This window comes from Phalacrocorax carbo, chromosome 9 (genome assembly GCF_963921805.1).
Source record: "Phalacrocorax carbo chromosome 9, bPhaCar2.1, whole genome shotgun sequence".
Taxonomy (NCBI): domain Eukaryota; kingdom Metazoa; phylum Chordata; class Aves; order Suliformes; family Phalacrocoracidae; genus Phalacrocorax; species Phalacrocorax carbo.
Genome location: NC_087521.1, coordinates 9,417,399 through 9,435,842, shown reverse-complemented (window position 1 = coordinate 9,435,842; position 18,444 = coordinate 9,417,399). Strand labels below are relative to the sequence as shown.

General features: G+C 35.9%; 1 protein-coding gene across 2 annotated transcripts in view; it reads right to left on the bottom strand.

Moving 5' to 3' along the window:
- Positions 1–18,444, bottom strand: part of NPAS3 (neuronal PAS domain protein 3) — a 628,382-nt gene that overhangs the window by 304,339 nt on the left and 305,599 nt on the right. For both annotated transcript variants that reach the window (XM_064460238.1, XM_064460239.1), the window contains one exon: positions 6,312–6,394. In XM_064460238.1, the coding sequence (XP_064316308.1) occupies positions 6,312–6,394 (83 nt within the window). The remainder of the gene's footprint in view (positions 1–6,311; positions 6,395–18,444) is intronic.

Sequence of the window (18,444 nt, the reverse complement as noted above, 5' to 3'; positions counted from 1 at the left end):
ATTGCCTTGTTATATTCTAATCCAGTTATTATAGGTAAATAGGAACATCTTCCAAACGTGACTAAATGTTATAGTGAAAATGTACAGTGACTTCTATTTTTTGTCTATGCCAGGCTTGACAGAATACCATTGTCCTACAAAGAATGTTAACAGTGCTGCAAAAATAAGGGAAATGGAGGACAAGACCCTTTTGGACAACAGAGAAAAAGCGCTGATATGAAAGTTTTCTTCAAATTGTGTATTTGTTTCTACACCACCTGCATTTGATAACACTCATTTATAAACTAGATGATAAAACTGCATTAACTTGAGGATAATGTAGAAACATTTTCCCAATAACAACTTCCAATTTTTCTGGCTGAATATGGGAAAAAGCCTTTTGTTTTATAATTATTGAGGTATTAACAATATTTGTTAGCGTTCAGTTGATCATTCGTGTAACCGTGAGTACTTCTGAGAGTATCACGTGTAACGGTTCAATCTGTTATTTGCAGTTCTTACACAGCTCAGACAATGGGACAGGATCAGCCTCTAGAACACTATTATAGACACAGCTTTCTTTTAGTTGAGGAGTACAGGTGGATGCGGTAGTAGCCACCTGCAAACAGAAAACTAACTGTTAGAGTGCTCACTTGGAGTGAAGAGACTGTTATTAATTTTCCTTTTTCCTGAGGAAACTTAAGCTTATCTGACATGCTCCAGCAAACAACCCAGTGACCCAGATATAGTCTAAGCTACTCTATACAGTAGTGGCATGTCCTGTAATGATTCACTAGAAACGAGAGATGTTGCATTCATCCTGCACGTTTACCTCACAATTAATAAGGGACCCACTCTGAAGAACAGTAATACACTATGTTGACATACAGAATATATTTGAACAGTTTCATGTTACTCCTATTATTACAGAGCTGAACGCGTTACTAGAAGAAAAGTAATTAAAAAAAAAAGAATATAAAACTATTAGAGTGAGGTACATTTCAATTGTTCACAATACTAGCGATTCATCAGGCTTCTTATGTCCATAGGCTGTGGGTGGTTGGTTTGTTTGTAGACTTTAAGTACAGAAAAGCTAAAATAACATCCATGAGTCTAATAACCTGTGGCTTATCTATAGGACGGAGGTAAGGATGCAATTAAATCTCCATGAAGTTCCATCCACAAGCTGAGACTTCCAGTGGATTGAAAAGGATGTGAAGTATATTTAGAAAATATCAGATTGCCTTTTTTTCATGGAACGCCTGGGATCACCACATGGAGAAAAGCCAAACTGCAGCATTTGAGCCATATATAGCTTCCAAGTAGTTCAAATTCTGCTCCTGTTCTAGGATGACATTACATGATCAAGCCTGTGCTGATATGGAGGCTGCTAGGAAGTAAACAAGGGCTTACAGCCCTTGTGCATACTACAGATGACTTTGCTGGGTCATCTTGGACACAACTGCACATACGCTACAAGTTTCCTCTCTAAATTGTGAACCACTCCATCCAACCTAAGTGGTTTGTATCTTGTGTCTGTTTACTCGATGATGAAGAACACAGCCTATAGGTTCAGAATGTATGTGCTCAAACTGTCTTTTCTTTGATCTTAATAGGAATCTGATATTTTTTCCTGTGTTAAATCTGGTACTGCAATTATGAAGACCTCTTTCATCACAAAATACTTTCTTAATGGGATAAAAAAGTACAATATAAAGTAAAAGGGAAATGAGAGTCTCGTGTCTCCAAAGAGGGGCAATGAAACTGGTGCAGGTTCTACAGCACGAGTCTTAAGAGGAGCGGCTGAGGGAACTGGGGTTGTTTAGTCTGGAGAAGAGGAGGCTGAGGGGAGACATTATCACTCTCTACAACTCCCTGAAAGGAGGTTGTAGCGAGGTGGGGGTCAGCCTTTTCTCCAAAGTTGTGCCAGGGTAGGTTTAGATTGGATAGTTCCACTTAAACATGAGAAAAAACTTCTTTGGAGAATTCCATGACTGTCATCCACTTGTAAATCACGGATGCACAACAGATCTCGCTATGGGATTGAATTGTTCATGAGATTGGTAGTTGGGTGTTTGAGCTTTTTTCCCTGTTTAGTTCAGTAGTTCAATTCTATCAAGTCTATCAAAAGTGTGTAATGGGCAACAACTTTAGGGACATCGCAGAAATGAATTGGGATCTTTCATCTGTTTTGATTTTGGGTTTGCTTTAGGTTTGATTTGGGGTTTTTTATTTGTTTGGGGTTTTTTTGGGTTTTTTTGTTGTTGTTGTTGTTTTGGTTTTGGGTTTGTTAGTTTTTGTTTTTTGGGTTTTTTTCTGAAACTATTGGTAGAAATCTCCATCACAATGGTTATTCATGACAGTGTTCACCATTGACCATGTCTACTAAAAAACAAATGAAAGAAAAAAGCATCTTTGTTGCACTGACACTTCAATATCTCTCTGATTTAAGAACTTCTTCACACAAAACTAAGTAGATATAGGACAGTCGAGACAATTTAAGACAACTAGTGTCTAAGTTATTGTGTACTGTAATATAATGCTATATGAAAGTGTTACAGTTTCTTAACAGTTGAATAGGCATTGCTGAAGCAAAGAGCGCAGTTATGAAAGTTATCACTCTTGTATGCAGGAATACAAAATGTGTACCACTCACTACAGTTCAGATACAGAGTTCTATTATTATTACTAATACCCTCTTTCTATTCTATTCTGACTTTATAACTATCACGCTGTGTTGAATTCCAAATATTTATTCTTTAAGGCACTGGTATTTCTGAAAGAAATATATATTTTTTTAAATATTAAATTTTATTTGAAAATACTGTACATTTTACTTTTAATTGTTTTACAGTTCAAATTGTAAGGTGTGTTCTTTTTTGTTCAAGAATTTTAAAAGCAACTAATTTAAATATGCAAAATTATCTTGAGTTGTTCATACGTGAACTTAAAAGCCATGCAACACAGGAAAATTAAGTAATTATGCCTCCAAGTTATTTACTGCAATTAAGCTCATTTATCATATGCAAATTAGTGCAAACTGGTCTCATTAGTTACTAAATTACTCAATATGAGCTGAACAATGTAGCACTCCAGTTTGTAATGAAAAATCCCTGTAGAGGCAAGCAGTATCAATTAAGCTAATTTGCATATGCAAATATATTCACTAACTTTCCCTTTTCTCTATATTTAGTTCTACATTTCCTGATCATTCCTGATTATATGAAGAATATGGGTTTACTGACCCCTTTCCACACCTTCTCAACAGCAGTGAAGTTACAGAAAAAATAAAAAAAAATAGAGGCCCTGAAAAAAATGGTAAATTTCTGCTAATTTTTACAACCAGTTTCAGCCAAATTTTTGAATAGCTGGTACCAGAAATAAATTTTTTAAAATGGATTTATTTATTAAACAAATATAAAATATATATACATAAGTATAAAACTGAAGATGTCTTTACTGAAGTCTATCCTCATTATAACACCACTTTTCAGAAGAAGAATGTAGAAGATAACAAAGCACACAATTTGGCAAATCAAAAACCTTGTAAAAAATTAAAGTATTGCCATTATCTATTTTTCTCCTCTATTAGAAGCTCTTCTACTTTTCATCATTCACGTGATTTTACTTGGAAAACATTTAAAAGACTTTTTGCCCTGACACAAAGATTCGGATATAATAGCGTTTGGGCATTCATGTTTTGTGGTGTCCTTTTTTCCATAAGCACACAGTGGATAGTGTCTTTGGCTTCAAACCTGCTGTGGAAATCTCCTCAGGATGATATACAGCAATTTACTGTGGCTTGGAAATTTTTAGATGTGACTAACAGTACTTGCTTGTAGAATCAAAATGTAAAATACCACAAGATGCGCCTCCATTTCTGTTTTTACAACATCACTATAAAGAAACTATATCCACTTTTTTTAAACATACTGTATTATGCTTCTTATGTGTCTGTCAATAAAATTTCAAGTATCAAAATATTAGAAGGATTAAAGAGGCTCCTTAATTTCTGAGTTTACACTTAACCCAGTCTTCAAAATATTAATAGCAAAAGGGATTAAACAAACTAACTATTAATTCTACTTCCTCAGATAGCAGACTCTGAAATCAAACACAGGTATTCCCAAGGTATAATCAAGGTTGTTTACTTCACTTGCAAACAATACTTATCACAATACTTCTTTGAAAATAATTTCTAGGAGCAGCAGACTAAATGAGAACTTGTTAGAACTGTATTTCACCACAGAATCTACCTGATTGTTGTTTTCAAAATCATTTTGTCTTTCTACCTATAAGACCACAAGGCAGTACTTTGAAGTTCATTCAGACCTGTTAAAAGCAGTGCATTTGAATGAATGACCTAGATTTTCCTTCCAAGTGTTGATTACTCTGCTAAAATAACACAAGATTTTAACATATCATGATAAACTTGCTACCATTATTAATTCATTTTGTCCTTCATCCATCATCAACAGTCTATTCTCTTTTAAATGTCAGAGTGGAACTTTCTATTATCAATTGAGAGATTAATGGCAGTACTTCGGTAAAAGCACCACCCTCTCTGAAAAGGCCACACCCCAACAGATATTCAATAGGATACGGATGGTAATTTTGACTGAAAATCCTAAAATCCTCAGCTACAGGTACAAGTGCAATATAGGGTTTTTTACTAGTGCTATGATAAAGTTATATCCTGAAACCACCTTAATTTATCACATATAAGTACAAAAAAAAAACCAAAACAAAAGGAGAATCTAGCTTAAATAAGTAATAAAATCCCAAGTCGTGATAAATTGTGATAATGTTTCACTTATTTTCAATAAGTGAAATCTCAAATGTCAAGTAGTTTTCAAAGTGGCCGTCCTAGGTTCTTCTGTTTTCATTCATAAAAGGTCATACCTAATACTTAATGACTGTGTACAAATCGGTCTCAATGAAGTTTTATCTAGATATTTGTTATAATTCATATTGTAAAAACCATACCTTTACGATATATAGAACATGTTTACATACTCAAAACAACATCCTGACAAATTACATAAACTGAAATGTCATAAAACTGCTATTTCATCGTTTTTTCTACACTTATGAGACAGCATAACAGCACTTCTTTCTAATATGCAAATGCAGTACTATAGATACTGGGGCAGATATCTTTGATATTGTAACTGTAACACACATATTTGCTTACAGAATCAAAAACTTGACCTAGGCCTCTGTCAAGGGTGTACAACTAAGTAAATAACTTCATTCATGATTTGTGTTCCACAGAAATTAATTCCAGTAGTTAATTTAATGTTTTCCTAAAATTATCTTTGCTGCTATTCTGCATTTACTTTATAAGGATGAGAAAAAATCTGACATTATCCATAGTGCTATTGAATGCTACAGCTGAGTTAGTACAGAGAGATAGCTCTCAATCATTTCAAATTAAGTGGAATATTTCTCATGATAATATCCTAATTTACCTCTTTCGTACCTCTTAAAAGATAATACACCAAGCAGTATATTTGCATTGAGAAGCTGTGTATGTTGCTAAATAAGAGCAGTTATTCAGTGCCACACTTAGAAAAGACTACGTAGTTTTTATTTCCGTAGTGCTGGGGTTTTGCCTCGCTGACAAAACACATCACATTTTGTTTGTCCGCGTTTGATTACTACAACCTAAGAAAGGTTGTAGTAACCCTGACAAAACAAAGCATGCTTAGGAATGTTTCCATCAGGTCATTGTTCTTCAGTTTAATATTCCTGGAATATAATGACTTCCACAGTGTGGCTAAATTCTTTGACAAATATCAGATTAGTATTTATCTCATAGCTAAGGAGATCTAAGAGACATGCTGCTGATCATTTTTTTCTCTTTGCAGATCGTTGCAAATTTTTGATATATAACTGTGACAACTGAGATACCAGGGAGGAAAGCAGTACTCATAAACCCAAGGTGGGGGGGGGGAAACCCTAAATCTATATGTGAGACTTAAGGCAGATCAAATCACCAACACAAGATACTGTTTTGTGCATGCATACACACAAACACATACAGGCATTCTGTGAGAAAACACCTACTGCACAGTCTAAACAACAAAATATTGTGATTCAGCCAAATGATACTTGCCCTCCCTCTCGTTAATATTCTCCCAATCATGTTCTTTTTAGAAAGAAGGAATTACAAGTTTTTGAACACCCCACCCCCCCCACCCCCCAAAAAAAAAACCAAACAAACAAAAAACCTCATTAATGTAAGTGCTGACAACAATACTATTCAAATTATTGGCAGAAATACGACTAGCTAGTTGTTTTGATTTTTTGTGGAAAGGCCATTTTTTTACCTGTAAAATATGACTTCCCAAATGTGATTCAAATACTTCAATGGCAAGGGCACTGGGACTTCTCCTGCGCTGGGCACCTATAACTGAATAAAAAACAGTTATGTTGCAAGGTCTGCACATTCATTTCTAATGCACCCCTGATCATACCATTTGACATTAACTATTTAAATACGTTTTGCATTTTATACAGCAGTGTTAATTTCAAATTTGCCCTGCATAGAGCAAATAAAATTTGTATGTAATTTTCAGTGACTCAAATTTGAAGGGTAAAAGACTAGTTGGGCTTTTTAAAAATCTATTTAAATGTCCAAGAACTCTGGAAATGAATCATTTATTCAAATATACCCCAAGTCCCTGTAGAGTTTTTTTTTTTAACATGGTGATGACAGCATGCAGAATCTAGTGAAAAATACTATTGAAAAAGAGGCTACATATAATATAAATGTTTTGAAATGTGGGGATAAGAACTAAATATCAGGAATTAGGAAGTTAGGAGAGATTTATCTGAACATATTATTTATCTTATTTGAAACTGGAATGACATAAACACAACATTAAAAAGTCAACATTTGTAAACACATCTGAGATATCAAAGTTATTGCTAAGCATAGGGAAGTACTGTAGTATCCCAGATATCCATGTTAGTTGCTGGAACACGTACTTGAAACTTCAGCCTCTACATTTAAATTATATAGTTTAAAGGTGTAAAGTGAGTAGTAGGCAGTTATGTTTCAAAGGCAGCAGTGACTACAAAAAGGGCTCAGAAATCATAAAACTAACATTTCGTTAAACTCTCTATGCCAGAAGCACCAAGCCCGCAATCGAGTCTAACCAAGTGTAAGCATCTCCTGGAAGCTGAGGTTTCTTCTTAGGTCTAGGCTGTCCTTGCCACATGACCAGAGAAAGCTAGAGCATGGAGAAGAGGGCATAGGGCTGAAGGAACCTTCCCTTCCTTTCCTGTCTTACCACCAAAGCCAAGAATATCCATTATAGAGAGAAGCGAAGTTCATTCTGCACCCTTTTAAAGTGTGTACAAAACTATTTCCATCCAAAGACCCTGATAGTCTAATGCCTCTGGAACCATCACAGCACTAGTGCATCTTTACACATTGCTCTCTTTACAATGCATGATAAGAAAAACGAAATACCAAGGATCCACTAAAACAAGCAGAATGGATGACTGCCATTACTGAACAGGCTAATTTAATACCAATGAAAACAAAATACAGAGCAACAATTTCTTAGCCTTCTATGATACTGGCTGCCAAACATGATATCAGTAAGAAAAGATAAATGCCAAGTAATGATAGTCATATTGACCTGAAAATGTAATATCATTCCTTATTGATGCTTCATGTAATTTCCTTGCAGGAAATTCTAAGCTATTTATACTGGGCAAACAGGTGGCTTCATTGCTAATAGATTCAGGCAATAGCTCATAATTACAAATGGTGACTGCTGTACAGCCAGTGTTTTCTAGGTCCTCCTCTTTCCTCTGAAGATAGTCAAGGACATAGATGCTAACAATTTGAGATAAAAGTCTTCTTCAAGACTTCAGCTTTACACTGCAACCAAAATTGGTAATAGAGCAACTGCTGTACTTGGGGAATTTTTACTTCCCTTAGTATAGTGACTGACCAGACATGTTAGCATAATATTATTCTTTTTAGAAGTTTTAGGTACTTAGTCAGCCTTATACTTTTCTATATCAGCTTTCTGATCATAAATAATTTTTGCTTCTCTTTGCATTGTCTCATCTTATCTATAGCTGTAGTGATGCCCAATATAAACAGCAATACTTATTTAATAAGAAAAAAAAAGAGCACATTAAATTTTCTAGCAAGTTAAACTTCTTTAGCTTTCCTTTTTGCAGGCAGAGTTAAAGATGATCCCTCTTTTGTCCCTACTTTGCCTCCAGATGTATTACCAAACATTTGCTAAAATTGGAGTTGTACCTATATTTCTGAGAGAAACTTTAGCTTTAGTTGTAGAACTAAACAAAATATATAGCTCTGTAAAGATTATCAGTATTCCCATTTTGATTGCTATCAGTTAGCACTGTGCTTTGTATGGTCATTTCATTTGTAATCTACCAGAAACAAAAAGGGAATTCACAGTTTTGGCCTGCTAGGCATTCTTTCATAGCAGTCTTCATAAGCACTTGCAAAAAGCAAAAAAAAAAACCCTGAAAAAAACACAAAACCTCCCTGAAATCCTTTAGGTCTTTTCATTCTTCCATCTAGACTGTGTTACATTTTCCACCCATTGTCTGAGCACATCACCCTTTGGAATCTTCCTTCCGATTAATTTTCTGTTTCCTGCCCCATGTCCTTCCTTTACAATCCCCTGGCATTTTGAAGTGTATTCATTACATACTGAATATCACTTCTGGTTAATTGGTAATTGCAGGTTTTTTAGCATGTGAGCATCATAACTTGAATAAAGTGCATGAAGACAGTGCAACACTTTTTAAAACAGTATCTTTAACTTTAAATTATATTTACCGGTAAGTCATAATTTCTTCATACTTGAGACACACTGAGTTCTACACCTCAAATGAAAACGCTTCAAGGGGGGTGAGTTAACTAGAAAACATGAGAGGGCCAGATCTTAGCTTCAAAATTTGTCAATTAAATCATCTATCGATGACTGCATCCTAGTGGCTGGTATACACATAGACAAATACTGGTACTTTCGTGCCGTTCAGTTCATTGACATTTTTATAGCAGTACAGCTCTTTGATTTATGTGTCTTGCACTTACTCAGGTGATGTGGCATTGTAATGACTGTTCCTCATTTTACAACCAGCATAAATAGGTTACACAGAAAACCATTATGCTTCTGGTAGGCATACTGCAACTCTTTTTTGGTAACTGAATAGGTGTTAAATATGTATTTTCTGTATTTCATTCACTTCCCTAACTATCATTCTTCACATTTTGAGGAATGAGACAAGAATATTGAGATAAATCTAGAATAAGGGGAAACAAACTTATTTTATTTCATCTTCTGAGTTCATTGCCTCATTATTTTACTTGAGCTTTCAAGATTTCTTGATACCTATCTGCATCAGAAGAAACATACCATTTTGGGTACATAAATGCATATCACATTGATACCTTTCAAAAACATGGCAATCTTACAGTCCAATCACAGCACAAAGCCTCTCATTTGTACTGAATGGATTGTTGGCATGACAATAGATGAAAGGAAGACATAGACTGAAATAGTTGGATTAAAAAAACATGCCATGATGTTATTTTATTCTAAAATTTCAAAACATAAACTATAATACTGAACTGGCTTCCATCACACAAGCCACAGCCAGTCATCTCTAAATCTCTTACCCTGTGGATGGAACCATCAGCAGCCACAGCTCAGCTGCTCGCAGAAACCTTGGAAAGCAAGGAATTTATGATTTATCTCCCAACATCTGTAAATCAAAGTAGCTCAACAACCTTCACAGACCTCAAGATCTGGATGAGCACCTTTTTAAAAAATGTGGATTCCCTTTTAAATGCAGAGTTTTTACAGAAACAAACTACTGCATGAATAAAATAAATTTCTTCTTTTGGGTAACAGGAAGTAGGGGAAATTAGGATGTGGAGAAGGCTGCAGCGTGTGTACCAAACTGCAACAGGAGGCAGAAAGGAAACAAGTTCCAAACACGGGTTAAATTCTTCTTTCAAGCCTCTCCTGTTTTACTGTATGAACAAATGTCTCTAAATCGGCTTTCTCACATGTGGTCATATTTTGTACTGCCTACATTTAATTGACAAAGTTTAAGGTTTGAATGCACAATTGTTGTGGTTGATCAAAAAGTTGACTGAACCAATGTTTGTATTAAATATTGACTGTTAATAGTGTCAAGAAGATAGGAAAATTGTTTTCACGCATGCACTTTTATAGTGCTGGAGCACAGGAATCTGTCTATTAAAATCTTTTACTTTCCATGGCATTGGACCATGACTTTTACTATCCAGACTTAAATGTCTATTCCTGGCATAGGATTATTCCATAACAAGCTATTAACAAGGAAAAAAACCAAACTGCTCATTAATTCCTCTTTAAATTTCTTCCCTCGATGACTAATCTGGCTATACGTGAGGTGAAGGAAGAACCACATCCCTTTCAGTGTGTCTTGGGGGCAGTCTAAGCATGCTTAATGCAATCTCAAGAGCATTCGCGATTGTGCTAGGAAGAGTGGGAAACCATGGAAAAAAAAAACCATGTAGACTGCCTAAGAAAGATTTCCATGCATACTGAAGAGAGAGGATTTCCTCTTAAACTCAATTCTAAGCTACTGGAGCACAGAATGAGCGAAGACTGGTGTTCACTGTGACTTTCTACTAGTGAAGACAGAGTTCTAATTAAACAGAAGCAGCATTCCTTGATCAGTAGGAGTGAAAGCACATATCACCAGCACAATAATCAGTTCCCCCTGAAAAACTTTTGTGAGACTTTGCATGCCACCTTTCAACATAAATTAGTTTAGTGGAAATTTTGGTAAAATTCAGATCAAGAGGTTTTAAAATCTGTTGCTTTGATAATAGTTTAAAACTAGTTTTGGAAACTATTCAGAATTTTTAAATTTATTCCCCTGAACTATTATTTACTTATAAAGGCTTTTTCTCAATTAGCCTTAAAATCCTTGTTTTGTATTTCTTTTTGTTGACTTTTCTTAGCAGCACCTTTCTGTATGCTTGGAAGCAGAGGTGGACATAGGGCCATCCCACTGCACCGTTTTAGGTAATCTGCTGTCTGAAGAATTATAAAAAAATAGAGCCCATGTTTCACTTTTTTGATCTTGAAGAGCTCTAATTACAATTGCCAATGAAGTCAGAGTTGAATTAGCAAAGCCTGAGCAGGTCTACAAAAATATGAAAATTTATAAACAACCCACCAAAAAAGAACATTATCTCTTTCATTCACAAAATACACAACCATATCAGGCTAAGTGCATAGAAGCTACTCACAGGATTGGCTAATATTTCTCCCCATGCATATCAACAAAACTCATGACCCTTTCAGATGAGAGAGCATAAGAAGAGTTCTCTGAATTGTCTCAGATGACTGTATGTGCAAAGCAGTTCACAACATGAGTGTGGCTATAATCTTTTAAGTATTCTTTTCCATAATTTAATATTTTTTGTTTCAAAGTAGAAAAAAAAGGTCTATAGAAATTCCAGTACAATTTCTAATACATTTGCCTTTTGTAAAGGCCTTAGTGTAAAGTAGATTCTACATGAAAATTTATCTTTTGTTATTTCTAGGAACAGCCCCAAATGCTCATGAAAGAACAATGCAGATGAATGTGATAATCAGGGTGGTTTTACAGGAAGAGGTGAAATGTCATCTTAAAACCTTGGGGCTTTCCCATTAGACATAACAAGTAATTTGGAAATGCTTAAAAGCTGTGTTTTAGAAAAGATGGGGCACTAAGGGGCTAAACTGAAGAACAGAAGATGCAATGTCAGGGAAGGACAAAGTGTAACCAACATTAGGCTCAGAAAGAAAGGCCAGTGTTTATACACGCTAACATCTGCAGAGGCTTTTTTTATTAGTTCTTTTACTTCGTATTTAGTACCTTGTGATGGATATGTTTTTTCCACTGAATGTTCTTTGCTATCCCATTTATGACTGATTCTAAGTTTTGAAAGAAATCTCCAGCAAGGGTAAACTCCTCTGCCTGACAGGTATGTTGAGGACATAAGGCATAGATGATATGTAATCAGATCCTGATCTAACGTGAGATGCATGACAGGCAACCAGCATGACGTAAGCAGAGATATTGCCCTCTGATTTAGAAAGGGTATCCAAAGTAAGTAAATGATGTCACCAATCTACTCACCCTAAGCCATCATATGATCCAAAATTTAGGTCCCTCATCCACCTTCACAGATGGGAGGAAGAAATAAATCTCAGACGGAGTTGCAACATATGTGGAAAGGTATTTTATCTTGGTTTAGTTAAGCTATGGGAATCATTAATGCTGTGCCATCACCAACTAAGTATCACAGCAATAAAGTATCAGAACAAATTTGTCACAAAGGACTACATGTAAGATGCATAATGCAATATATGATAATGAACTTACAAAGCTAAAAATGGCATTTCAAATCTATTTTTTGTGTACATTAATGCCTATTATTCTAGATGTCCATCTCCCAGTCACTGGTACAGGCACGTGTTCATTACTGGGGAATCCATGGTTGAGAAAGTAAACAAAAACTTTCCATGGAATAACTAGGTAGTTATCAAGAATGTACTCACTAATTAAAGAAAATGTGATGTAACACAATTACAGGTGTGTTTTATTATTTCCAGTAGTTCATCTATGAAGCTTCATCAAAAACTCCAGGAATTAAAAGAATTTTTAGCAAAACTTGTTTTCCAAATTCAAGCTGCTTAATACTTTTAAACTTTTTTAATAGCTTTTTTAGTTTCAATAACTGAAAACTCATCAAATTAAAATGTTGTCAAGAAAGCAGAAAGTACTATATAACTTTTTAATTGAACTGGAATCAATGGATTTAAAGACACATAATGTGTCCTCCCCTTAAAAAAGATTCAAAGTGAATGGGAAAAAAGAAACTAGATAAGTGGCTGTCTTAAGTTTTCATCTATTTTATGAGACTTTTCCTTTCCCAATTATTTTCATCTGGTTTATAGGTCTGCTCCTTCCCACAGGATTTGTTCTTTGGGGGGTGGGGGTAGGGTGGGTGGGAGGAGGAGACAAGATTTCTTAGGTCCTAAATGTCTCTTTTTTCTTTTCTGAACTTCTTAGCGTTAAAACCCCAAGAATGAAAGTTAACCACACCTTAAAAATAAGTATATTCGAGATTTTTATGTTCTCTACTTGATAACTCAACTAGCACTGTTTCTTACTTAGCACTTGTATATTTTAAGAGTTTATTTCAGAGATTTTTCTTTTCACTGTGAAGGACGCAGTCTTTGCTGTGCAAGAATTTCCAGTCATCTAAGCAAAGAGAGTTCTCCATCTGTGGCTGGGGGAGGGAGCACTGGCCTTTCTCCCACACTGTAGTAGTTACTATAGGAACTATTGTGCCTCCTTCAAAAGGGCTACAGACAGGGTGATTAAAATTCTTCATGGGAGAACCCCCGCTCTTCTCCTTGACAATGAAATTCTTCAGGGAGAGGGCTTAGCCTCCAGTTCAAGAATGGCAGCACCTGAGAGAGTGATGTGGCAGAGAGAATCACTACTGCTTTAAATTGAAGCACAGGGAAAACATACAAGGGCCTGCACGCCTGCATTAATTTTCTTCCTCTCCCATGAAACACAAGAACATTGGCTAAAACTTCTGAGAAACAGGAGAAGGAATAACTTCATGCAGCCTCCACTATGTAGAGGACAGTGCAGAAAGTAAAGAACACAAAATTCCTGTTAAAATCAATAGCAGGAGAAGCAAAAGAACTACACCACCCATAAAACAATTAACGGTAGATATTAGCATTCACTCTGGCCATTAGCTTCTCTGTAGGGCAGCATGACATGGAGGGGGTGGACCAATGTCTCTGATACAACTGAATTAGAGCTACCTCCCAGCATCAAACTCACTTTATACTGGTTGTTTTACAAATATTTACCATGTTGTCTTTTGGCCCCAAAATTCTCAGAGGAGGAAGAATTTATACAGAATGTAAGAAAGTATTGTGATCCTAATACAGACTGTTCACTTCTATTGCACTCTCACAAACAGATACAATAAGAAGCAGATAATCCCACCTACTCTTCAATGACTGGTCAATATTATTAGATAGCAGCAGTCTTAAAGAGGGAAGAAAGGCTTTACATTTCAGTCCAGAGTGGATGAGTCACAAATAAGGGGCAATGTGAAAAGAAGCACCAAAATGTTTTGAAAACTGTCAAAAAATTAGATGGGATAGCAGAGAAAGTGCTGGTGGAGATAGCTGCAAGAAAAGATGCTTTAGATATTACTGTAGCTTTAATGAAATTGGGTTCAATAATTGAAGTGAGATAGGAGCTTCCCAGGAAATCCAACTGCTGTAAAGACGTGGGAAAAAAAGTCTACAGAAATATGGAATAGAAAGAGGCAAAGCACAGACAGATGCGTGAGGCAAGGGAGAGGGACACACAAAGGTGGGGTGAATTGAGGGCTTAAAAACCTAGGAATTCAGCAGTGTTTTAGATAAATGTCCACTCTGAGAGATTTGGCTCTACCAGTGGAAAAAGGCGTAAACATTATGACAGCATGAAGAAATTCCTTAAATTTCAGTTCTCCCCCCACCAATGAGTGATGAGTATGGATTTCTTATTAAGGTATAACAATAAGACACTTCTTGGAGTAATAGCTCTATTGTCTTATTTTTAAACTAGTATTAAAATTCCTCTGGGAAGAAAACTGCTGTCACCCCTTTCCAGCTTCAGTGCTACAGAAATGGCTAGTGTCACTGATTCTGTTCTCAGGAGGAGGACAGTGTATTAACATCAAGTCAGAACAGTGTTATATAGTGTCAGACTGTACTTGCTGGTAAAACTAAGAGGCCTACATCTGTTGTCTTGCTGCTTTTTTTTTTTTCCAGTCTGATCCCAAAGGTTCATGTTATGACATTTGTAACATCTGCTACAAATGCGGAGGTAAGTCAGGCACAACCTTATTACTTCCAATCTAACGCTCCATCCATCCACAGGGCTTTCATATGCCACTAGTATGTCAAAGGGACCAAAAGCTGTTCAATCTACATGAAGCAAGGTATAATATATTTCTGAAAGTCAAGAAGGGGAAATCTTGCTCTGTTACGTCTCCCCTTCTTTTGTTGTCTTAAATCTTGGCAGTGTTATTTCAGAATCTTCTGTGAACAAAACAGGCAAGCTGCTCCTCCTTAGAGCCAGTACAATTGCCTTTTTATGCCTTCGACAGTGGTGTGCTGCAAATGTGCAAGCTGTGATTCACATCCTCCCTGTTTTTACTAACAATGAAACATATCCAGCTTCCCCTAACTAGACCCTCCTATACAAAGGTCTGCTTTCTTGCATAGCCCTCTTTTCCTTCCTTACTTCCGCCTCCATTTTGGTGGGCTTACTGCATTGTCTAACGGACAAACTTTTTTCAGTGCTCAGTGGAAAAATGCTACTCCTGACAGACAAAAATTACTTACTTCGTCTGTTGTAACAAAAAAGTGAAGTAATGAGGAGAACAACTAAAAAGATGGTTTACCACTGGCATACTTTGCATTAGCTTCTCATTATCATTGGTGGAGTAACAGATGTGAACTTTTATTGATATATCCACAGTACTTGAAGATTTAAATCCTTAATGGCCTAAGATACCGTATGCTATGAGGGCTATGCTATAACTGCCAAGTGTGATGTTAAGGCCAGGCATTTCACAACCGTCTGCACAGGAAGCCAACCTATGTGGCTACAACTGCCCACGGAACTTTCTTAAGAAATACATATAACCTATTCTGACAGCCAGCGGAATGTAATTTTAGAAACTAACAGCTTTAGATGTTACTGACCTAGGTAATACATTCAATACTCAGTATCAGACACCAAAAAAAGACAAATTTCACATTTGATATAGCCATTTAAATCCATAACAAGGGCTACAGAACACGGCATGGTAGCAAAGGAGAAATAAAACCCTGCACCTGATGCAAGCAATTGCAGGTTTTGGTCACCTGCACTCCTAGAACACTCACTTTTTTTCTGTCACACTATCACAGGCTAAGTAAAAGGAAGTCCCTCACCTAAGAACAACACTGGAAAAGAACAGACTCCCTTATATTAAGTGAACACTAAGAATTAAAAAAATACATCCAGCATTGTTATTGGCAAATGTAGAAGTTGCATTCACCACTGGAATACAAGATCCAGCTATGATGTAACCAGACAATTACTGACTAATGCATCATTATCCTAGCAAAGCAGGCAACATACTGAAACAAATCCAAGTGCACAACTATTTAGAATTGTTTCTGGTTCTAAGGTGAATTTAGGGCTTTACTGCTTTTACCGACTTCGTTTTATGACTGGTGCATATAGGTGGCGGATTTGTTTGTATACTATCTGCCTATTTTTCCTTTTTGTGATGCAGTCAGAAAAAGATATAATGAAGATTCATAAATGAAGTGAGACTGGTACAAGTTTGTAATCAAACCACACTTTCAGGGAAGAAATCTGTATTCGTTGCCAAAACTGAATCATGTAATTAACTGAGGATTCTGGTAAGAACCAACTGTGCCACTAGTCAATTATTTTTGTTTGTCTTCCAGCTGCTGCTTCTTTCTGTTCATAAAGGAGACTGTAAGAAAATGCAACTATTAAGAATTTGGTGATTTCAAAAGATAACTGAAGAAATTCAAGGACATAACCAAGACTAGCTGTAGTAGAACTGTAAAAAATGCTTAAAATATATTGCAACTGGTTCTTAATTTCTCATTAGGACAAAAAAAAATTTCACCAGAGGTTTTATAAGAGCTAGAATATATTTTAGAGCTGCTGAGGACTGAAAAATAACCATGTATAAGTTACACAGGAAATCTGCAAGTCTTAATGAAGCAGTCTTCAAGGGAAGTGGTCACACACATCAGAATACTGGTTAAGACCTTACAACTGGGAAATGGAACCACTTGTTTTTAAAAGTACTGCTGCTTATAAAAAAAAAAAGGTTGATCCGAAGTGCAAAGCCCCTATAGTAAAGGGAAAGACTTTCCGCAATTTAGAACAGGTTCTTAATTTCAAAAAAAAAAAAAAAAAAAAAATCAACCAAACAACCCCCCCCACACCCCCCCCACACCCCCCCCAAAAAAAAACCACCACAAAAAAAAGCCCGCCACTGTTTTTAAGAGCCTGTTCAGCAGTTTTTAGGAAAGAGAATCTCTTGGAAATCCCAACGCCTAGTATGAAGAATAGTTAAGTCTTTACTGGAAAAAGTGCTATGGTCTATAAATCTTTGCTAAGGTTAAAAGAATTCATACAGATCATGCTGAAAGAGCTTGAAAATAAATTAGAAATAAGAAGTTAACATATTTTCTCTTAATATTATTATTGGCTCCAGCACACAACTGGTGTTTATATGCAGTAGGATCTTTTTAAATAGTCATGTGAGAAAAGTACAGTTCCTCTGGAAAACCTTTGGAGACAGCCTACCAGGGACCTATAGAAAAGTTTGATCAGAAGACAGCCAAAATAGTTATGGAAGTGAGAGCTTAGTAATGAGAAAACAGGAAGCAAATTCTCTATAGCCAAAGAGAACATGGTGTGCAGGCACAACGTTCAGTTCAGCAGAGTTGCAGTCATTAGCATCAGGAATTAATTTAGCTCAAGATTCTTTCTGCAGTGAGGGAAAATAATCCTTTTATTTGGTAATGACATAGCTAAGATTCACACTTACTACCTGAAAAAGTCAAGCCTGTCCCACTGTAAGATAGGAAGCGTGACACTCACAGTTCAAAATATACCTTTAACACTTTGCCCATCAAAGTGCAGTGGGTTATTCTAGACAGATATTTTGATATTCTTTAGCAAATAAACTTAAAGGCATCAGAATTCCTTCCCCACACAGTACTTGAATCAGACATGGACACAGATGGTTACCTCGACTTTGGGGGCAAAGTTTCGTTTTGCAAGATAACACTCTAAGTCTTTAAAACAGTGCTTTCTCACTTTTTGTGAGCACTGATAAATATATCTCTTTTCCTTTTTTTTTTCTTAAGAGCTTTACAAATATGCTAATAATGTATTGCATTTAGACAGTTTTTCAACAATTACATTTTATTATACACCCACCAAACCTAAGGTAATACATGTATGTATTTGCTATAAAGTGAAATGATTTGCTTGATAGAACAGGTCAGTAGTCTGTGAGCTGAGATTTTACTGAAATAATGACCTTGAAATTCTGTTCATATTTTGTTGCATTCCAAATCGCCTTTTCTTAAACTTATTATTTCTCGCGTTGCCTCAGTCCAGCTGAAGAACTAGGTTTTCAGAACTATGTAATTTGTAACTGAAGCTCATTAATTTAAAAAGACTTTTTTTCCCAGAGTATAATACAATATGATATTTAAACTAAAATATAAAGAGAGAATTGAATGAAGACTGCTCAAACTCAAAACAGAACACACTTTTTTTTTTCCTTTCCTG